The 24,285-nt window shown below is 39.8% G+C and overlaps 1 protein-coding gene across 3 annotated transcripts in view; it reads left to right on the plus strand.

The window, feature by feature from the left end:
- map7b (microtubule-associated protein 7b) overlaps positions 1 to 24,285 on the plus strand; it is a 71,403-nt gene that overhangs the window by 19,027 nt on the left and 28,091 nt on the right. For all 3 annotated transcript variants that reach the window (XM_060937620.1, XM_060937621.1, XM_060937622.1), the window contains exons 2-3: positions 23,344 to 23,463; positions 23,623 to 23,697. In XM_060937620.1, coding sequence (XP_060793603.1) covers positions 23,344 to 23,463; positions 23,623 to 23,697 — 195 coding nt within the window. The remainder of the gene's footprint in view (positions 1 to 23,343; positions 23,464 to 23,622; positions 23,698 to 24,285) is intronic.

Below are 24,285 nucleotides of genomic sequence, written 5' to 3' on the forward strand. Positions count from 1 at the left end.
CATTGGGGATAGATTAGGGATAAAATTGGCTCATGTCTTGGGTCATTCAGATTCTGTAAAGCTGCTTTGGGACAATGTCTATTGTTAAAAGCGCTATACAAACAAACTTGACTTGAAAATTGGGATAGTTTGATAATCTTTCTCTAACTTGTTCAGAACTTTATATTTTTAATATTTGTACAGAAAAATCACAAAAAACACTGTTGTAGAGTAAAAATAACTTTTTAGTAATCAAAAACATCCGGAAAAAACCAAGACAACTGGTCTTGTTAATGAGAACCTGTCCATAAACATGAATTACTAGTACTTGAAAACACAATGGACACCAAGGGTCCATGTATTCCAAGTCACTGAGTGCCGTTTTTAATTATGGTCTTTAGTACGACCCGACCGTGAATAGAACTCGCAATCTCCCGATCGAGAGGCGGACACGCTAACCACTAGGCCAACTCGCGGTAATGTGCCATTTAAGGTACATAAAAGGAGGTGTTTTATTACATAGTGTATGTCATAAGGCACAGCGGTAAAAGATTTCATGACGTATGTGACTTGTCCAAGGGTATAGACCCTTTTCACTCACGTGACCTTCGTAAACGTGACCGCCATTTTGGACATGAAGAAATAATGGTTTATGGCACAGACCCTTTCGGTTCTCGCTCATCTAGCTGCTACAATGACTGCTTAGACTGCAACAATAATACCTAACACACATTTAAGTATCCGTCGTAAAGACGTGAAACTCGTCGAGTGACGAGTGTGTTCATTGATAAGCTAACACAATCTAAAAGTAGACATACCATCACACTGCCCTGGCGCTGTGTACAGTTTACCTTCTATGGTTTGTGCACTCACTATTTGCCATTACTTTCTCCAACCCAGTGTTCGAACTATGCCGATATTTTCGGGGGTCCCCTTTTTTTTTTCCCTGGGGGGGAGGGGGGTGCTTGCGCTTGTCTCAGAGCGCGGATCTCCAAACACATGAGAAGCCTATCTTACGCACATATCACGCAGACTCCACACATGCATCGCGTCTGAAGTCATAACTCATCAGGGGAAATCGTGTCCGCATTGGCATGTTCAAAAAACAACCTCGCTTCAACAATGATACCACACGCAAGAAAAAAAAAAAACAGTCAGGCTACTCAACACATCTGATCCACAGCAGCACCAAAGCATCACTGGAAATCATGTCAACAACCAATCTTCCATTTCAACACGCGTCAACAAACAAATGGCACCACAAACATGAACGAATCGCTCAGGCTACCGATTCCAAACCCACAGCAGACGAATAATTAAATGCATCTTACCTTAAAGCAGAATCGACCACTAAGGAAGTCTGTTGGCACACTTCCTTTCTACTAGTTTGTGTCCCCAACCTGGCAGCAGCAGTCGTTGTCATATCGGTTTATTTTATCTTTGATGTAAACACAACACTTCAGATATGCAAACGCTTCCCATTACACATGATTGCTATGTCAGTAAACATCATTTTGCCAATATTTTAGAGATCATCCAATTTCTCCGTCGGTCAGCATCTGTCGGGATCCGATAAAATGATAAATCTTGCCTTGTGTGTTGATGGTTACTACATCCAGGTGCACAACAATATAATGGCATGATGGAAGTCTTGCTGAAAGTAAAAACTTTCTTTGATGGCTATATTCCTTTCGATGCTTTGCCGTCGTTCCTCGTTGTTGGCTGTGGTAGACTACTGGTAGTTCATGTCCAAAATGGCGGCCGCGTTTTTCGTGACGTCACGTGGGAAGGGTCCATAGTCCACTTGCATGTGACGTCACAGCCGATCCAGATTGTAAACAGACGCCATCTTGTCGGTCAAACGCCATATTTCCGCCATCGCAATTTACCGACACTGACTTTGGTTGTTTTTCACCCAAATCTGCAAATATTACCGTGCCACAATGCCGGAGAGTTGTATGGCATATAAATGCCACAACAGGAGAGGTCAGAAATCAAGAAGAAAGTTTCATAGGCTGCCACAGGACCCTGACAGGCGTGCAAAATGGATCGCTGCTATCAGGTATACCATATATACAGTAATAGTGATAGACTACTGATACTTGATCTAACTGATAATGTAAAATATTCAACCATAATCGGCTGGTCAGTGCTATACTAGATACTACTGATATATCTAGTATCAGTACTAGTACTCAATACTTAAGTGACTTACCCGTCCAATGAGGATTGTTATTTTCTTGTTTACAAGATGCCACATCTGAGGGCGGCTGACAAATCCTGAATTTCTGTAAAGACAACTGTCCAGAGATTTATAAGCACGCAGTGCTTCACCACTGAACAGCAAGGGAAAGTTAAGGAGATAATTATACACATCTGGGTATTCCACCTCTGGCAGTTCAATATCCACTGACACGGTCGTGAAAACTACGTCCAGTAATCGATAAGGGTCACTAATCTGTAGGTCGTTTATTTTAGACATGCATCTAATTATCTGTTCATTAGAAAAATGAGCCGTGTAGTCCGTCGGTTGAAATTGATCCATTTTGTATACGAGTGCAACAATATTCAGCTGTGTTGTTGATCGACAAGATGGCGGCTGTTTACATACCAGCCGGGATTCGGTCACGTGACTGCAAGAGCTCCATTGAAGGGGTTAAAAATCATTACAGTAAATGGGTGCAACAGTTTGCGAATAAGAGTGCTGTGTTCTGTAGAGTTGGTTGGTATACTGTAAGGTTAGAGTCCCGGTGAAATTATCTCTCGAAGTACGTTTTCACTACGTCAGAATCCCTCGTTGTCAATGACCGCTAGTCGGCAATCAACAAGAACAACATCCTGGATAAGAGCTGTTTATTTTCATTCACCTAGGCTTGTCTGTGGACGCTTTTCCTACGGCTAGCAAAGAATTCCTTACAAGTTTTATGGTCATTTCACGAATAAAACAAGCATGGTGTCAGACGGATACCTGATTCTTTTATTGGCACTGATGCCTAGTTAATCTCTGGCTAGTTTATAGATACCGATAATGGACAAGCACCAAACAAACCGACTATTTTATTGTGTGCTGAATAACCGTTAGTTAGCGTTAGGGGATTAGTAGTTTATCAGCACAAGCAAGATGTATTAGATTTCTACCAATAATGGGCCTCATTTATCAAGCTGGATATTAATAGATTTATGCATAAATCGTTTGTACAAGAATTTGCACAAAAAAATCTGGTAATCATGAAAATCCTGTAAAGCAGAAGAACTTTCATATCGTACCCCTGCTCTCGAGTGTGTCTAAATTTATGCAGAAGATCACCAGCTTAATATAAATCTTGGTTTGAATCTTTGAATCTTTTCGCTTGTGATGAGTTACTGCATTTATTTCAAATATGCGCAAATTAAATATTTTTTAAAACCCATCATTTCATATTGGCTTAAATGCCATTGAGGAAACATGTAGGCATGTAACGCTTCATGATACTGGGTTCACATTTCAATTTTCCCACGATGTTTTTTTTTGGGGGAAAAAAAAAACCTGGGAAATTTTATCATCAAAAAAGTGCAACATTTTCATGTACTGTATGGCCTTGAATTGTTCTGAAATAAAAATAAAAAATCTTAACTAAAAATATTTAACCACATTTGTAAAGGTTGGAGTAAAATATATTAGCCTATTAGGCCCCCGTCACACTTATTCGGAATTGGCAGGAATCAAGCAGAACCAGACGGAATAAAATTTTTTTTTAAAAATTTGTGCCACATTTGGGCAGGAATTTCAAACTGACCAACATTCTTAGAGTTTTGTAAGAATGCCGTTCGAATACTTAGAATGCGCTTCGAACCCGCCTCGAATGATTCTTGCACATCCCGGGTGTATTAGCTTTCAAATGCAGTTCAGATGTAGTTGGAATACAGTAGGAATACCTAGAATGCAGTAAGAATATTAAGAATGCACTTCGAATGCCGTACGAGTGCGGTTCGATTGCTGCCCGAATACCACCCGAAGTCTGGTCGGAAGGCGCCTTGAATGCTGTACGAATTCACCTCAAATGCAGTCAGAGCGCTCCCGGAATCGCCGCCGAATATGTTTCGAACGTCTAAGAATTCAAAGAGAATGCAGCTCGAATACTTAGAATGTACTTCGAATATCCCGGAATATACGAAGAATTTTCATTCCAACGGCATTCCGGCACATTTGGGACATTCTGGCAGGATTTGAAGTGGCTTGCCGTTTCGATTTTTTCCCTCAAACGCCATCAGAATGTTTTGAATGCTGTTGGAATGCCGTAAGAATATTTAGAATGCAGTTAGAATACACTGCAAATGCCGTTCGATATTTCTCCTCTTCGAATGCACCTCAAATGTTTTGAGCATGAGCAAAACATTCGGGCCGGCCACAAGAATGGGCCTGAATGTTTGGAACGCACTCAGAATGCAGTCAGAATTTTTAGAATGCACTTCGAATATCCCGGAATATACAAAGAATTTTCATTCCGACGGCATTCCGGCTCATTCCGCCTCTAGTGTGACTACCCTATTAACTAAAGTATTCCTTTTTGTCAAAAATGAAAACACAAAGACCTTAAACTTTTTTATGAACATTTGTATTACTTCCATTTTCTTCTTTTCTTTAGCTTTCAGCAGTCTGTGAAGAAAGCTGACTTCTTGTTAAATCTCTTTGGACAGTCGCACAATCGCTTTCCCATTTTAGATTTTTTTTTTTTTGAGTTTTTGTAGCATTAGACCTGTGTTACTTCCACATGAGGTGGTCATGTGTTTTCTTGTTATTGTGCCCTCTGCTGTCTAGACAATGTAATTACATTTAGGAAAAACTAATCGCAGCCTGATGACGGTGATTCGTTTTGTTTTGTTTTTAATCGATTTGAATTGTCGGAGTTTGCATGTTCTCGCCGTGTCCGCGTGGGTTTCCTCCGGGTGCTCCGGTTTCCCCTGCAGTCCAAAGACATGCAGGTTAGGTTAACTGGTGACTCTAAATTGACCGTAGGTGTGAATGTGAGTGTGAATGGTTGTCTGTGTCTATGTGTCAGCCCTGTGATGACCTGGCGACTTGTCCAGGGTGTACCCCGCCTTTCGCCCGTAGTCAGCTGGGATAGGCTCCAGCTTGCCTGCGACCCTGTAGAAGGATAAAGCGGCTAGAGATAATGAGATGAGATGAGAATTTGTCACAACATATGTCTAGAAATATTATATATGAATATAGCGGCTAGTCAACCCAAGGCTAGTTGTTATCTTAAGATGAAATTCCACCATGTAAGGAGGATATATTGAGCTGGATGGTTGACTCCCAGTTCACTTCTGTAATTTCTCTCCTTTATTTTTATTATTATTATTATTTTTGATTTTATCTTCCACTTGGCCTTTTATGGAGTTTTGTGGCCGTCAGCAAGCACAAATTGTCTATGGCGTGCACAATGTTTAGTACTTTATAGGTGATTGACATTTATCAGCATATATGAATATGAAGAAAATTGGTGCTTGCATATTATTTATTTATTTATTTATTTTTTTTAAGTCCCATGTAAACATTTGGTTTGGTTAGCTTGTGCACACGTTTGCATAACTTTACTCAAAGGTTGATGAACGGGGCCCATTGATTGCTAGCTGCAAAAAAAGCAACTGACTTGTGTTTGTAAACACAGTCCTCAGCCAGAGCACTAGTTTTAACTGCGAACAGAAATCTGCGATTGTTTAGACTGAAAAGACTTAATTCAACGTTCTCTAGCAGTCCAAAAGAAGGAAAACCTAGAGAGCAACTGCTTTTTGAATATCGCAGCCCTCAGAAGCGTAAGAACGCTGCACGTGATGGTAGTTACCATCTGTAAAACTCAACATTTTTACATGTGTGTGTACAGTCACTGACAGCAATTTGAGGGCACTGAGAGAGGATGTTCTGCTAAATCCTCCTTAACCCAGTTAGCCTGCACCAGGAATAGATCCCTCAATGTAATGTAATATTGGACTACATTTTTAATCTGGCACAGTGCTAAGATCTCATGTGTAGTGTCCAGTTTGGCGCCGTTTTGAGTTCCTCGTTTCTTTCTGGCATAACTGTCTGTCCGACTATTTTTCTGCACCTTCTGCTTGTCGTAGACTCAATGGTGCATATTTAATTCTTAATCATTGGAATAAATGGTGTAATCCTAGACCCAAGCAAGTGCTGGAAAGAGGATGAGGTTGTGGCTTTTTTTTTTTTTTTAAATTGATTTTCAGTTTGTCTGAGAGAATTTGAGAGCTATTGGTTGTGGTTATCACAACCACATTTCAGCTCAAACTGAAGAATGTGTTAAGATAATATAGTGTTCATTTTGTTATTTATTCTTAGGGAAACGGAAATGTCTTAATTTAAAGCTAGTCATTATTCTAATGTGTAAAGCACAGTGTGTGTGGATTTTTTTTTTTATTTTTACTTTTCCCCAACTTACTAGCATTGAGTCAGGGGGACAAAATAACTGTCGAACCCAGGGTTATTCAACTAAAATTTCTAAAGGTCCAGTTACATACGATTCTTTGCATAAGTGACTAACAACTGAATGGCGATCGTAGCTGGGTCCGTCTCAGAAACTGGTCTCTCATTTGGGACGTTATGGTCAAAAAATACATTTTCTAATTTTACTATTTTTTTTGCATTTACCTAACACTCAATGTTTCTTTTGTCATGTTTAATAAGAATAAAGATAGCATCTTGCTTTATCTGGCCTCCACTGTGGAAATTTTTTTTTAAATTACAATTTAAATGCTTTTGTAAAATTGATTTACATATAAAATAACTCCATCATGAAGAATTAAAGCCCCTCCTTCACAGATGAGTGAAAATATTGAATAAATTTCCTCTTTTTGATTGCTTTGGTTAAAAATGCCAAGTTATGATGACTGAATTGATTATTCACTTAAATATGAATAATATGATGCATTTTGGGTATTTGATATGGCAAAACAGGACACAATGAAAAACTCAAGACCACACCGGAAAGATGAGAATAACGGCGGTGGTAAAAGAACAGCGACTGTACCGGCTGAAGGTCGCATGGGTCTCTGCTGCGGCGTGCGAGCAACGGGACATCACTACCGCACCGGACGGAGCGCGAGGCGGGGGCGGGGCAAAATGACTGGCCGTAGATTCTATCAAAAGTTCGATCTAAATTGACCATGGTTGCAAAATATTGACCAAAAATACGCAAACACTATGAAATGTGAAAGTAAGATGAAAAAGAAACATTCTATTGCCTTATACTGCAAGACTAAAACAAAATAAAACTGTCAAAACTCACCTTTTCAGTGATAACGTCCGAACAGATCACCCGCGTAACAGAAAGACCGCAAATGGAAGCATGATCAACTTCTAAATGCTGGAGTGGAAAATTCAATTCTACACATGCAGATTGTTAATGTGTGTCCTTCCCCGCACACAAATAACACGCTACGGTAAAAAATAGACCACAACTCATTTTATAGCTCAGAAATTCATACAAGACCAGCTACCATTGTAACATATTCTGTAAGAAACATATTCTATACCTAACTTTCAGCTTTCATTTTAAAAAACAAAATCGCAGATTTATAACTAAATTTTTATATGGCGTAGTGATTTTAAGTTACTACTTTTGGTGAGGTAGTGACCTTGACCCTGAGGCTTTCCGTTTAGATCAAAACACACGATCGTATTGGTTTTGGGTATGCAGAAAATGGAGTTACAATGGTGATCAGATATTTTGCATGATGTTTTATGACGGTTATGATTATTCTGTGAGCGCACCAATCCTTAGGTGGATAAACTTACAACTTAAAATACAATTAGTGATAACTGTAGACTTTTCAGTGGACTACAACCTTTTTAAGTGAATGTGGTGTAGTCAACCGTTTATCATGTCCCAGATCAAGCCGCCATTTTTCTACAAATTTGCAGAATTTTTGCCAAATTCTGAATATTCACATCAAAGGTTTAGTTTTATCTGTATTATTTCTTTCATCATTTTATTTCAAATTAAAACCAACATCACCATTCAAAACCGTATAGTTTATTGACTGTGAGTATATTTAGGGGGGTATCCCCACTGTACCCAGTTTCTGAGACAGACCCAGCTACCTTTTAATAGTTAACCTTGAATGATTAGTTTGCAATAACAATGCTGATACAGAAACATAAAGCATCAGCTCATATAGGTACTCTTATCTATAAATCAATATAGAGACTTTTTTTTTTAAAACAAAATTTCTGAAGGAATTAAAAATGCAGTAAAAATTACATACAGAGAGTGATTTGCACAAAATGTTAGGGTAGTATCTCACTGGGCTGCGACAGCCCGTGACTAGTTGGAGACACAACAATTGCAATAAAATATGCGAATTAGCAACAATTTTCACTTGGAATCACACTGAATTGATATTCGCATATTTTACCGCAATTGTTGGGTCTCCAACTAGTCACAGGCTGTCGCAGCCCGGCTTTCCCTCGGCAGGCAGGGAAGTAGACGAAGCCTAACGGAAACTGACTTGAGAAGGGTTCGCGACAGCTTTGCGACACCAGCGACGCATTTGCGGCTATTTTGAGAGAAATTTTGTGGCACGAATTTTTTGAACATGTTCAAAATTTCAGCGACGAAGGAGTGACACTTTTTTGCGACTCATGCGAGGAAATTGCGAAGCCCCGCGAATGTTTCAAGGCACTTTTGAAACTCTCTCACGAATGACGTTCGCAATTTGTCGCAAGCTGTCGCAGCCCAGTGAGATACTGGCTTTAGCGTTCACACAAAAATCACTTGCATGTATAGCAAAGTATAACATTTGTTACAGGATTGGATTGAGTTCATTCTTTTTTTTTTTTTCCTCTCCCCCCTTCTCTGATATTTCGTCCACCATTTTTCACTAATTTTTGGAGAGATACCTTATTCCAGGTATCGGATCACCACCATCTCTAGTTCAGGGCTCTAATTTTGGATTTAAAGTGTTCACGTTTTGTTTCATGGTGGTACATCATGTTGCCAATTTTATCTAACGCCATGGACTCTGAAGAGATGAGATGACCTTTGAATTAGATACAAGAATATGCATGTACTATACACACAATCATCTTTTTCATTGTTGATTTTTCTAATTTAGCTTGTTTGTTGTTATTGTTATTTAGATCCCCACGGGTGTGTGTGTGTGTGTGTGTGAGAGAGAGATACTGGTTTACCTCTGTCCGAAACACTGTTTTTCTCAGCAACCACAAATCATCGCCACTTGGTACCAAACTTCAGCTTGGGGTTCTGCCCCGTGTATACGGTTTTCAGGTCTGTCAACCATATCGACTTCCTGTTTACCAACTGAACATATTTACGAAGCACACAGGGTGGATTTTGATGCTATTTCAGAATGCCAGTTTACCACGATGCTATTTGAAATCCCTGGAGAGACTCTGCTCTTTACTTACTTGTTTCAGGGTTAATTATTTGTTGAAATCAACATTCATAATAAGTGTCCTATTCCTTCGATTGCTTGCATTCCGGTGTGAGCGAGGGGATATGTACTGTAAGTGAGCAGTAGCTCACAGTTGATCTTGTTTAGTTCGCTATTCAGACCAGGAACAATAAATAAAATGAAAATTGATGAGGTTTTCACCAAATTTAATATCTGAATTTGTGTCTCTAGCTAGTTTCCTTCAGTGAAATAATTCACACAAATGCGTGCGATTGAATAAACCAAAACCCAGGATCCGCTCTCAAAGCCAAGCTGATTCATGTTTTTTTTTTTGTTTGTTTGGGTTTTTTTTTTTCCTTCGCTTCATCTCCTGCTGCAGGATCATTTCAAATATTCAGTTCAGCTCAGCGAAATACTCCCACATCTGAACCACAGTCCGCAAATATGACGCGACGTTCATGAGAACGCTGTCAGTCTCCCTGGTAGTCCTGAAACTCAGTACCACAGTGACCCTGACATGAGGAAGCGCCGTAGGGTACGGAGTATAAAGTACTCTGTCGTATTCTACTTCAGTAGGTGTCTCTGTGGAACGAATACATTCAGATTAGGTTACACTGATGTGCTAATGAGAGCTGGGGCTTTTATTATGAATAAATTCCCCACAGGTGTTTCAGCAGTGTGACGAGATTTTTTTTTTTTTCTGCTTTTACTGTGTTTCTTGGGGGGGGGTAAAAACTATTGTTCACGGATATAAAGGTTTGGAAATCGATAGTGAGTAACTGGGTCAAGTGAAATCAGGGCTTTTTATATTTCTGGAATAGGAGTGTCCCTTAAAAGGCTTCAGGCCTTTAGGAAAAGGGAATCTGGAGCAAGCGGGGGCCATTTTGGACTGGTGAGGTCACTGAGCGTACTGTATAGACCCCTTCGCATGTTTGTAAACAAACCGGCCGTTGCCAGGATGCGCGCGCAGCCTGGACTCAGAAACAATGGCGCTGCCCATAGACCGGCATTATGAGCTGTCAGATTATGCCAAACAATTGTCGTTACAAGATCGAGAATGCTACATAAATAAGTTAACTCTAACAAGTGGACATCGCCTACCGGATCCGCATTTAATTAAAGAGTGGACGGACGATGTTAGTAAGTTCCCTGGTATACAATGGCCAGATATATACTCGTACCTTATTGACAAGACTTCAGTGTACACCCACGAAAAACTTCGTGCCTACAAGTCTTTAGACGCATATGATTATGTGCGGGCATGTACAACTTGATTAACAATGGGACATTCATATTCATTTTGTTTTAATCAAATTATGCCAGTGATGTGATGGCAATGTGGCTTTAGCTACAACAGCAAATCCCAACACTAAACAGCAATTTGCAGGAGGTAATGGCATGAAAGGAATGATAGTGTAAAGAGTGCAGCTAAGAGAAATCAGAGCTGTGTAAAAAGCGAGAGGCAGAGACCAGAAATGAAACTGAACGGGGCGGGAGCTAGGTTAGAGCAGTCAACATAAGTTGGCATTTAGAGTGAGGGCACGCAATTTTACCTTTCCATCCTTGCTTTAAAATTGTGATTTTCGGCATACACAAATAATGATGGCACAAAATCTGGACTGCTTGAGTCAAGCGAGACCTCTCCTACAAACAAAATTGCATGCAAAGCTACATTAACATGCTAACAATATTCATTACATTGTGTAACTATGACCCAGCTAATCAGACAAACGTTACCAAAGTATTTTGCTACATCAGTAAACGAAGACTAAAAAGAATAAAAAAGAAAGATTTAATAAATAGCCTGATCTTACCTGTGATGAAGTGGGCGCTGCAAACCCGCGCATTTTTGATGGTGCTTTCATCCCAGTCTACACGTTTGATGGCTTGTAGCCATAGACGTCGGCGATTTTTTTGGAATGGGTGAGATCCTGCTGGAATTCTGAACATTTTAACCCCGTCACTGCTACGATTCTGACACCCGACAACACAACAACTAGGCATTTCTGAGTCTTTTTTGGGTCCAGGCTGCGCGCGCAATTTCCGCTTACGTATGAATGACGTTTACTGCGAAGGGGTCTATTGATCGTTTCGTTTGGCCACATCTTGAATCGTTACAAACGTCTTTGCATCTCTACATGTTAAGTCAGTTTGAGCTATGCATAGTCATGGTTTTATTTCTGACGTTACTCCTAATTGCAAGAACAGTCTGCCTGTCTGCCCTGTTATTATGGGATGCATTCTGTTGTTTTTTTTGGATCGACAGCAGAGAGAGGAACCGCCAGCCTATCCACCCAGAGCTCATGCCAGAGATTGCTTTGACATCACTGTCTTACAAATTCGTGAACGCTTTCCTGTTGCAGCATTCATGAAACCAGTTTTCATAGTTTGTTAATCAGAAGCTCTGCATCAAAACAAAACGTCCGAAGAATGCTACTAGCATGATCAGTGATGATAATTACTGTATAGTGTGCACTTTAGGTAGGGAATGGCATGTGTTAATAACAGTGCAAGTCCTGAGTAGTATCAGTGTCTTAAGAGAGTTCCTGAGAGTACAACCCCGATTCCAAAAAAGTTGGGACAAAGTACAAATTGCAAATAAAAACGGAATGCAATGATGTAGAAGTTTCAAAATTCCATATTTTATTCAGAATAGAACATAGATGACATATCAAATGTTTAAACTGAGAAAATGTATCATTTAAAGAGAAAAATTAGGTGATTTTAAATTTCATGACAACAACACATCTCAAAGTTGGGACAAGGCCATGTTTACCACTGTGAGACATCCCCTTTTCTCTTTACAACAGTCTGTAAACGTCTGGGGACTGAGGAGACAAGTTGCTCAAGTTTAGGGATAGGAATGTTAACCCATTCTTGTCTAATGTAGGATTCTAGTTGCTCAACTGTCTTAGGTCTTTTTTGTCGTATCTTCCGTTTTATGATGCGCCAAATGTTTTCTGTGGGTGAAAGATCTGGACTGCAGGCTGGCCAGTTCAGTACCCGGACCCTTCTTCTACACAGCCATGATGCTGTAATTGATGCAGTATGTGGTTTGGCATTGTCATGTTGGAAAATGCAAGGTCTTCCCTGAAAGAGACGTTGTCTGGATGGGAGCATATGTTGCTCTAGAACGTGGATATACCTTTCAGCATTGATGGTGTCTTTCCAGATGTATAAGCTGCCCATGCCACACGCACTAATGCAACCCCATACCATCAGAGATGCAGGCTTCTGAACTGAGCGCTGATAACAACTTGGGTCGTCCTTCTCCTCTTTAGTCCGAATGACACGGTGTCCCTGATTTCCATAAAGAACTTCAAATTTTGATTTGTCTGACCACAGAACAGTTTTCCACTTTGCCACAGTCCATTTTAAATGAGCCTTGGCCCAGAGAAGACGTCTGCACTTCTGGATCATGTTTAGATACGGCTTCTTCTTTGAACTATAGAGTTTTAGCTGGCAACGGCGGACGGCACGGTGAACTGTGTTCACAGATAATGTTCTCTGGAAATATTCCTGAGCCCATTTTGTGATTTCCAATACAGAAGCATGCCTGTATGTGATGCAGTGCCGTCTAAGGGCCCGAAGATCACGGGCACCCAGTATGGTTTTCCGGCCTTGACCCTTACGCACAGAGATTCTTCCAGATTCTCTGAATCTTTTGATGATATTATGCACTGTAGATGATGATATGTTCAAACTCTTTGCAATTTTACACTGTCGAACTCCTTTCTGATATTGCTCCACTATTTGTCGGCGCAGAATTAGGGGGATTGGTGATCCTCTTCCCATCTTTACTTCTGAGAGCCGCTGCCACTCCAAGATGCTCTTTTTATACCCAGTCATGTTAATGACCTATTGCCAATTGACCTAATGAGTTGCAATTTGGTCCTCTGGCTGTTCCTTTTTTGTACCTTTAACTTTTCCAGCCTCTTATTGCCCCTGTCCCAACTTTTTTGAGATGTGTTGCTGTCATGAAATTTCAAATGAGCCAATATTTGGCATGAAATTTCAAAATGTCTCACTTTCGACATTTGATATGTTGTCTATGTTCTATTGTGAATACAATATCAGTTTTTGAGATTTGTAAATTATTGCATTCCGTTTTTATTTACAATTTGTACTTTGTCACAACGTTTTTGGAATCGGGGTAGTACATAGATCACCTTTTCACGGAGTTTGTGTCCTGGTTTTGGTGTTTAACCTGCTGTGCACTGTTGTGTTAAATGCAATAACGTTACTCAAGCTACAGTACTGCAGTTTATATGTGACTGGGCGCTTCCAGACTTTGGACTTGACGTGTGTGTGTGTGTGTGTGTGAGTGAGGTGACTTGTTCTCAACTTTAGCATAAGTGACTTGACACTACTAGTAGATTGCAGAAGAGAAACCTGCGAGATTTGTTGATTTATTTTACAGGATTAACACGTACTGCATGGCATTTGAACATTTTCTCAGGTTACTGTGAGCATTTGTATTATTTATTAAGTAAAGTCTGGCCTTGTAGAAGTCTTTCACATGGAAGTGTTCGTTATAATAATACTGCTCACAGTCTTCAACCGTGCCGATTCAGATACGATGGAGACGGCGTGGGTGTGACTCCGTATAGATCAGCTCGCGCATACACAAGGGATTGTTGATTGCTTTTAAAATACAAGTCAATATGAAAGTCAGCCGGACTGGCGTGACCTCTGTAACTGGTTGACAGAACATCAATATCCACTATGACTCATCAGCAGTTTCAGATCAGGATCTATGAGCAGTTCGGTGTTTTGGCTCTTGCATGCCTGTATTTCTAAGCTAGGAATCAAGTCGATCATGAGGTGGATTAAATCTGAACTGAATCGGACTCTGGTTTTCAGCAGAATCTGATTCTCGATCTGACACTTTAGTCTGCGAATCTGATCTAGAACCTGCTCCCGCTGGATATTTATGCTGATGTGGGTCCGTCTCAGAAACTGGTCTCTCATTTGGGACATTATTGTTTGACCATAAATTTTCTAATTTTACTTTTTTTTTTTTTGCATTTACCCAACACTCAATGTTTCTTTTGTCATGTTTAATAAGAATAAAGATAGCATCTTGCTTTATCTGGCCTCCACTGTGGAAATTTTTTCGATTACAATTCAAATGCTTTTGTAAAATTGATTTCCATATAAAATAACTCCATCATGAAGAATTAAAGCCCCTCCTTCACAGATGAGTGAAAATATTGAATAAATTTCCTCTTTTTGATTGCTTGGGTTAAAAATGCCAAGTTATGATGACTGAATTGATTATTCACTTAAATATGAATAATATGATACATTTTGGGTATTTGATATGGCGAAATGGGACACAATGGAAAAATCAAGAACACACCAGAAAGATGAGAAGAATGGCGGTGGTAAAAAAACAAAACAGTGACTGTACCAGTTGAAGGTCGTACGGGTCTCTGCTGCGGCGCGCGAGCAACGGGACATCACTACCGCACCGGACGGAGCGTGAGGCGGGGGCGGGGCAAAATGACTGGCCATAGATTCTATCAAAAGTTCGACCTAAATTGACCATGGTTGCAAAATATTGGCCAAAAATACGCAAACACTACGAAATGTGAAAGTAAGATGAAAAAGAAACATTCTATTGCCTTATACTGCAAGACTAAAACAAAATAAAACTGTCAAAACTCACCTTTTCAGTGATAACGTCCGAACAGATCACCCGCGTAACAGAAAGACCGCAAATGGAAGCACGATCAACTTCTAACTGTTGGAGTGGAAAATTCCATTCTATAAATTGTTAATGTGTGTCCTTCCCCGACTCTCGAACCTTGTTTCCGGTATTTTCTTGCAGAGCAAGTCTGAACTTAATGGGCGGCACGGTGGTGTAGTGGTTAGCACGGTCGCCTCACAGCAAGAAGGTTCCGGGTTCGAATCCAGCAGCCGGCGAGGGCCTTTCTGTGTGGAGTTGGCATGTTCTCCCCGTGTCTGCATGGGTTTCCTCCAGGTGCTCCGGTTTCCCCCACTATCCAAAGACATGCAGTTAGGTTGACGTGGGGTGGCCTTGGGCTGAGGTGCCCTTGAGCAAGGTACCGAACCCCTGACTGCTCCCCGGGCGCTCTGGTGTGGCTGCCCACTGCTCTCAGTGTGTGTGTGTGTGTTCACTGCTTCAGATGGGTAAATTGCAGAGGATGAATTTCACTGTGCTTGAAGTGTCCATGTGACAAAATAAAGGTGGTTTCTTCTTTCTTAAAATAACATGCTACAGTAAAAAAATAGACCACAACTCATTTTATAGCTCAGAAATTCATACAAGACCAGCTACCATCGTAACATATTCTGTAAGAAACATATTCTATACCTAACTTTCAGCTTTCGTTTTAAAAAGCAAAATTGCAGATTTGAGCGGCACGGTGGTGTAGTGGTTAGCGCTGTTGCCTCACAGCAAGAAGGTCCGGGTTCGAGCCCCGGGGCCGGCGAGGGCCTTTCTGTGTGGAGTTTGCATGTTCTCCCCGTGTCCGTGTGGGTTTCCTCCGGGTGCTCCGGTTTCCCCCACAGTCCAAAGACATGCAGGTTAGGTTAACTGGTGACTCTAAATTGAGCGTAGGTGTGAATGTGAGTGTGAATGGTTGTCTGTGTCTATGTGTCAGCCCTGTGATGACCTGGCGACTTGTCCAGGGTGTACCCCGCCTTTCGCCTGTAGTCAGCTGGGATAGGCTCCAGCTTGCCTGCGACCCTGTAGAACAGGATAAAGCGGCTAGAGATGATGAGATGAAAATCGCAGATTTATAACTAAATTTTTATATGGCGTAGTGATTTTAAGTTACTACTTTTGGTGAGGTAGTGACCTTGACCCTGAGGCTTTCCGTTTAGATCAAAACTCACGATCGTATTGGTTTTGGGTCTGCGGAAAATGGAGTTACAATGGTGATCAAATATTTTGCATGATGTTTTATTACGGTTATGATTATTCTGTGAGCGCGCCAATCCTTAGGTGGATAAAGTTGCAACTTAAAATAAAATTAGTGATAACTGTAGACTTTTCAGTGGACTACAACCTTTTTAAGGGAATGTGGTGTAGTCAACCATTTATCATGTCCCAGATCGAGCTGCCATTTTTCCACAAATTTGCAGAATTTTTGCCAAATTCTGAATAGAGTATTCACATCAAAGATTTAGTTTTATCTGTATTATTTCTTTCATCATTTTATTTCAAATTAAAACCAACATCACCATTCAAAACCGTATAGTTTATTGACTGTGAGTATATTTAGCGGGGTACCCCCACAGTACCCAGTTTCTGAGACAGACCTACTGTATATAGGAGAAACAAACCGTTCTCTGACCTGTAGGCTTGTCAGGATTGTGCACGTTTGACTATCGATTGTCGTGCATTAAGGATGATGTTTTCATGCTAGTTTTGTTATATAAGCAAAGTTTGTGTAATGTACATATCCACCATTATCTCTTTCAATTTCTGTTTGCCTTGTTAGACTAAAGAAAATTCTCCCTTCTGATTGGATTAATTTTCTATAGCTCTGCCAAGAGTGCCGACTATACATCAAGCCACAGGTTTACATTAGCACGCTTGTTCTCACTTCTCACGTTATCACTTCTATAGGACTTGTATGGCAGATGCATCACAAGTAGACAAAAACTGGGTAATCATTGACATGATGAAGTTTTCATGTGATATTTATGGAAGGTTTCATCCAGTTCATGATCTTGAGTTCATGGTTTGATTTCCCCATGATATTTATTTTTAAATAAATAAATAATAAGAAAATAAATGTTTTTTATTGTAAAGTGTGTGTGTGTGTGTGTGTGTGTATGTGTATATATATATATATATATATATATATATATATATATATATATATATATATACACATACGTGTGTGTGTGTGTGTGTGTGTGTGTGTATATATATATATATATATATATATATATATATATATATATATATATATATATATATATATAACTTTACAATAAAAAGCAACATTTATTTTCTTATTATTTATCAACATAAATATTACTTTTGGTAAGTTAAAAGTTTTAATTTTAATAACCAACAGTAATTATTTACCAACACTTGTAAAGGTTTGGCGTAAAATATAATGGCCTATTAACTAATATTCCTTTTTATTAAAAATGAAAAGTTAAATAGGCCTTTTCTTAATAAACATTTATGAACCTTTGTACTACCTCCATCTGCTTCTCTTTTCTTTAGCTTTCTGCAGTCTGTAAAAAGAGAGCCCTGATTTCTTGTTAAATCTATTTGTACAGGTTAATCACACAACAGCTCTTTCACATTTTAGATCTGTTTTTGTGTATGGGGGGGTTTATCCCCCGCTGGCCAAAACGCCCAAAGGGGGATTATGTTGTGGTGATTTCCGTCCATCCATCCTGGGAAGGGTTGCTCACCTTCTGAAATCAACTCGTCTCACAGTTTGCGGAGGAATTTCACAAAACTTGGCAGGATTCTTTGTTATATGTCAGTAGTACGTATATTGCAATTTCGTTAAATTGGGTCCCATTTTACCAGAGTTGTGGCCCTTGACTAACACCCTTGTACTTTCACAATTTCATGAAGGTGTGCTTGCCTTCTGACACCAACTCCTCTCACAATTTTTGGACGAATTTCTCGAAGCTTGACAAAAGGCCTTGTTATATGACAGTAATACGCATATTGCGATTTAATTTTGTTTGTGAAAATTTTACTAGAGTTTTGACCCTTGATTAAATAACTTGGACAATTTCATGAGGGTGTACGTTCTTCTGAAATCAACTCCTTTCACAATTTGTGGAGGAATTTCACCAAACTTGGCAAAAGGCTTTGTTATATGACAGTTATACGCAGATTGAAATTTGGTTTAATTTGGGTAAATTTTACCAGAGTTATGTCCTTGATTATTAACAAACTTTGGCAATTTCATCAAGGTATGCTTGCTTTCTGTAATCAACTTCCCTCACAATTTTTATCTCCCACTGGCCGAAAGGCCCAAAGGGTGGGGAGAGGTGCTCACCTTTTGTAATCAACTCCTCTCACAATTTTTGGAGGAATTTCACAAAACTTGACCGGATTCTTGGGTATATGTCAGTAATATGCATATTGCAATTTTGTTCAATTCAGTCGAATTTTACCAGAGTTATGGCCTAGTTGCCAGCAGGGGATATGGTGTTCCCGGAGCACTCTTGTTTTTTCGTTGCATTAGAGCTGTGTTACTTCTACCTAGGCTGAAGTCCTAAGCATTTCTGTTATTTTACATTATTGTACCCTCTGTTGTCTAAACAACACAGTTACAGCTAGGAGAAAACTAAGATTATGCAGCCTGATTGCAATTCATGTTTTATGTCATTGATTCGAATCGTCATATCGTAAGTTGATGGCATTCAAGTATTGGGAGGATTATGGGGGGACCTTCTGTGAGTAAAAATGAAATTTATTACATTCTTGACCTCAGAGCAAAACTGCACACACTGGGTCAATTTACGCAGGAGAATTTCCTACAGGCGGAAGAACGGCAATCCCAATCATATCCCGACAATCACTTATTTCATTGATTCAAATCCCGTCAACTTTTGTGACGCTAAATCATACAATATTGTTACTTGGATAGTTTCCAGTGCTTTGTACCAATCGGAGGTAAAGCTATAATTTTTTTCAGTTTTCTTTGCTTTGTAATGTGACAAACTGGGCTTTTGGGGGGTTTTTTTGGCCTTATTAACTTCACAAGAGAGAACAAAAATGAGATGTTGGTGAAGGACAGAATGTTTATAGCTGCTATAACATGAGTGATGACTAAGGAACTCACAGACTCACAAAGACTTGATTTATGACTTTCTTACGTTTAATACTATGGTTAGTGTTTGAGTGGAATAAGAAGAATAAAGTGCTTCAACTTTTGGGCGGTTACAGTAATGCGGCTCTGTGTTGGGTCACGTCACACCATGTCGTTGTTGATTACTTTCTTATACCAGCATAACATGTACATAACATTACTGCACAATGCTGTACATATACGTATATGAATGAACAAATAAAGAAACGGGTTACTGAGCAATGATGGAGTCTAGCAAAAAATATGGACTCGTATTTGTAGGCATATCAGGTGAAAATTCAATCCAAATTGCTTGAAACTGCTCTCATTGAATTCAGAATTGAATGCAGAACAACATACTTTTTACAGAATTAAAATATTTATCCGTTCTTGAGACATTACCAATCAAAGATTGAAAAAACGGCTTAATTTTTAGAAAGCTGCCGTAACGTTACGTGTGAGGATAATGTGGTCCAAAATGGGCCTCATTAACGAATGAGATCAAATGTATTTTTCTTAACTTTTTTTCATTTCTCAAGATATTTACATGGAAATTGGCAGGCACATAGAGGGTTGTATACTGAATACAAAGTTTGAAAAATTAGTAAAAACCAATTATGCAAATTAGTATGTAATTATTATTAATTAGGCTAATAAGGAAAAAACATTAAATCGGTACACTCTGTTCTTCAAAGTTTCACCAAATGGCTTTATTTGTGCAATATAAAGCTGATCTTAACTCTCATGTATACATAACAAAGAAGGAGAAATCAGTGTTAATTATAAAATGTGCATAAATAAGCATTGAATGTCATTTACATCTACCATTTCTCTATCAAAATAAAGTAATAAAAGATTATTTCTAATACCCTCTTTGTGCTCTGTACACTTTTGTATTTCTAAGTAGGGCCTACTAGTGTTTATATTAAAGAATATAAATGATTTCGATTAATATTCACAGCTTTCAAGGCGAACCTCGAAAAAACTGTGAGAGACGCATCCAATAAACAATTCCAATTAATAGAACTAAAATTGACACTCGCGTTTCTGACTTACGGTTTTATAAGTTCTGTTGTGTAGGATTAGATGTTGATATCCCTCGTTACATACATACTTGAGGCACCGATGAGACTCTATGGGGTGGTTGATTGAGTGATGGCATCCTTTGGGTTATCAATTGGGCGCCCTCTTTCATGGGTGTTTCGCTGATAGACCCACGACACCTCCAGAGGGTTCAGCAGTTAATCCCAGCATCCCAGGTTCAACCCCTAGATGCCATCAACTCATTCGAGGGCCCCAAGTGGAGTCCTTCCTCTTCATCCACAGCCACTGACTCCCCTTTTCAGCAGCCTTGGAGAGGTCTTTGACTGCCTGCTGGTGGGCCTTCCCTCACACTCCCATCTCCCTGAGTAGCCTGGATGTAGAGGTGGCTACAAACCCTCTGCAGCCTACTTCCACCGGGCATACCTTCACTTTCCATCCTTGTTGTTGCACATCGGCTGCAAGCTCAGCGTACCTCAGCTTCTTCCGTTCGTAGGCCTCCTCCACTACACTCTCCCAGGGCACAGTGAGCTCGATGATGAAGACCAGCTTGAGCGAGGCTGACCACAGCACAAGGTCTGGTTGCAGGTTGGTGGATGCGATCTCAGCTGGGAAGCAGAGATTCTGGCTCACGTCTGCCAGCATCTTCCAGTCCTGTGCACCGCCTAGCTGCCCAGAGTCTGTTCTTATGGTCGTGAGGCTTGCTTGACCTTCACCCTCCCGGACAAATGTTGTTGCCTGCCAGCAGGATGACAGGGGTGGAAGGGCGTTGACACTTGTCCGTCGACTTTCCAGCACTGCTGCAAGACATTTCAACACCTGGTTGTGCCGCCAGGTGTAACGGCCTTGGGTGAGGCTGGTCTTGCAGCCCACTAAGCTGTGCTTCAGTGTTGCTGGACTTGGACATAGAGGGCACGTGGGGTCTTCACCATACCACTGGCTTAGGTTTGTGGGAGAAGGCAGGACATCGTAGGCAGCCCTGATGGTAAAGCTCGCCCTGAATACCTCCATCTCCCAGAAAATATCATTCCGACCACTAAGATCTCAATATTTTTCATCAAAACAACTACAGGTATATTCTAAAAGTTATTTACTTCCATGAATCAGTTTTATATGAAAAAATAAGGAGGTAAAGCTATGAAAACTCACTTCAGTGTCTCCTGTGAAACATCAAAACTAGCTGATGGAAATTTTTGCTGAATACTTAATCAGAAGCCGTGAGAGCGAGAGAACATCCCTATTAAAAATTATCTGATTGATATCATGAGTAATCCAGTCGCAAACCAATCAGGAGAGGGTGAGAGCAAGAGGCAAGAGAGCAAGCGCGCGTGCCTGACCACTTTCCCGTGACTCAAAAAGCACCGGCTGTTTCCTGAAGTCCTGCGAGCAGTGTGTGTACTCTGTTGTACCAACTTCAACCTGCCGTTACGCCCAAAGTACTGAACAGATCTTAACAAGATACATTTCTTTAGAAAGCATAAATTACAAGCTTTTTAATGATGGTATTCACGATAGAAAATAGAAGTTAAGCAACGACCGATTTGGAAACCTAGATGAGCGTCTGCATGCACAGTTTTCACAGCATGGCCAGCGAGCGTCTGACACGCCTATTTATATGATATTTGTTGTCATATGTTTTTTCAGTGCTAATATGATTACATGATCTATTGTTAAAAGTGAAAATTGAATTAATTTAGATCAGCATAGCCAGAGAGTTACAACTTGATGAAATATTACTGTTTTTGAAGAGAGTTGTTTCTTCACTCAAGACTCTAATTAAAATCAAACACTTGTATTTCCTGACTACATGTATTTAGGAATCTAATGATTAATTTCTATGACCTATAATAACTCCAGGGAGTGAAAATAACGAGTACGTATTGCAAATGGGTGGTGATAATTGTACCAGATGTACAGCTCTACAGAAAATGTCCTCCAGGACACATCCCCATCCCACATCCTTCAGCTCTTCACTCCAGTGCAAACATTTCCTTTCCCATTCAAACCGGATCACACACAAAAGTAAAGTCAACATCACATGACCTGAAGTCAGCGGGCGAGGCCAAGCACACATGCAAATGGGCTGCAGAGACGGCAGTGATTTTCCTTACAGGTTTATGCTAGTTCCTGCCTGGGGTTGCACTCCGTAATCAGAAAGGTTTTAAGGATAATGTAATGAACTGAAGACGTGCTTTACTTAAGACTTTATTCTGTGTCTGTAAATCTTATGTAGGCAGAAAATCTGCTAATGCGATTGGTCGTTGTAGGCATGCTGCAGTGTTGCTGGAGACATGTTGCTTTAGAGATGCACTGATGTGAAAATTCTGGCTTGATGCCAGCAGTCGACTGTACAAACATGGCTGAAGCAGATATTCCATGTTTTTGGTGCAGATATGAACAATGTGGGTAAACATTGATGTGAAAATGCCAAATCTTTACTTTTGTATTGAAGTGGAGTCAGGTGTAATATGACGAATGTGCATTTTTATTCTGCCAAACACAAAAATAACAAAAGCAAATCCATTATTGCTCTCCAAACAGCAGGGCAGGGTCAAAATCGGAGCACAAAAAAATTGGGCAAGCAGATAAGCTGCTTGAAATGCTTTACGAAGGAAAAAGTATGTACCCATTGATGACCGTCCATCTGTCTTTTATGTAATGATTCACCCAGTTCATGATTCAGTTTCCCCACATTTTATTTCTCAAAAAATTGCATTACCAGTAAATAGTTTCCCTTTTAAAAAAAAAAAATCAACTTAAATATTCCTTTTGTTAAATAAAAAAGCATTTTTCATTTTCTTAATAACCAACAATAATTTACCCAGTTTTGTAAAGTTTGGAGTAAAATATAATAGCCTATTAACTAAAACAATCGTTTTATTAAAAATGAAAAAAATTAATAAGAAATAAGCCTGTTCTTTAAGCTTTTTTATGAACATTTGTACTACCTCCATTTGCTTCTCTGTAGCTTTCGGGGTCTGTAAAAAGAGACGTCTAATTTCTTGTTGAATCTATTTGTACAGTCAGTCAGTGCATGTGATGTGCTATGTTTTTGTAAACAGTTTATTCAAGGGTTAATTTGTTTCTTTTCTTGTCTTTTTCTCTCTTTCAGACTCTGACTCCCATCTCCGAGGCGATGAGAAGAAACCTTTAAGTCGGCCAGACTCGACCGCCTCTGGACGCATGTATGTTATATCCAGCTCTGTGGACTTGCAGAGTACAGGGAGACCAGGTGTGGGAGACACACACACACACACACACACGAAAAGCATTCATATAAATGCATTAAAACACTGAAATATATTGGACTAGTTGAACATGTACAAAAAGGAGAGAAAACAAGTTGTGCTGTATGTTGATTCACTAAATATTGGTGTGTGTGTGAGCGCAGAGCCTCTGGTGCTCAAACTTGATGAGAGACAAAGGCTGGCTCGAGAGAGGAGGGAGGAGAGAGAGAAGCAGAATGGTACGACACACACCCACGCAGATACCCATTCATACTGCATGTTTTATTTCACATACACAAAAGCATGCAGCATTTTTAAATGAGAAAATTGATTTCACTGTACGCCAGGGCAGTAAGTTCTTTCTGTCTTTCGGTTTGTCTGGCAATTAACCGTCTGGGGTCTGAGGGTATTTTCTGGCACTCTAATGATTTTGGCATGCTCTGATGTCAATTTCAACAAATATAAGCAGTATTTTCAAAGTCATGTGACTTCTTTGTATTCAGAGCAAGTTCAGCTCCAATAATATCTCTATAGTCTGTATGTCATGATTGTAATTTAAAAAAAAAAAAACAGATAAATGAAGATGTTGTAAGAAGCAGTTTTAGAACCGTGTTGGAATGTGTGAAAAACATGACCTTACCCATTGTGACAAACCATTTTGGTCACTTGAGGTGATTCTGTTCAATCTTAGGAATGTATCAAGCACAACTTAAATCTGCTCCATTGATTTGGACAATTAACTGGCCATCAAAATAATGTACGTCCTGTTGTTTTGGGATAAAGGGTTGGCAGTGGGAGGGGTATTCAATGAGAAGAGTAAAAAATTC

This window comes from Neoarius graeffei, chromosome 13, assembly GCF_027579695.1.
Source record: "Neoarius graeffei isolate fNeoGra1 chromosome 13, fNeoGra1.pri, whole genome shotgun sequence".
NCBI classification, from domain to species: Eukaryota; Metazoa; Chordata; class Actinopteri; order Siluriformes; family Ariidae; genus Neoarius; species Neoarius graeffei.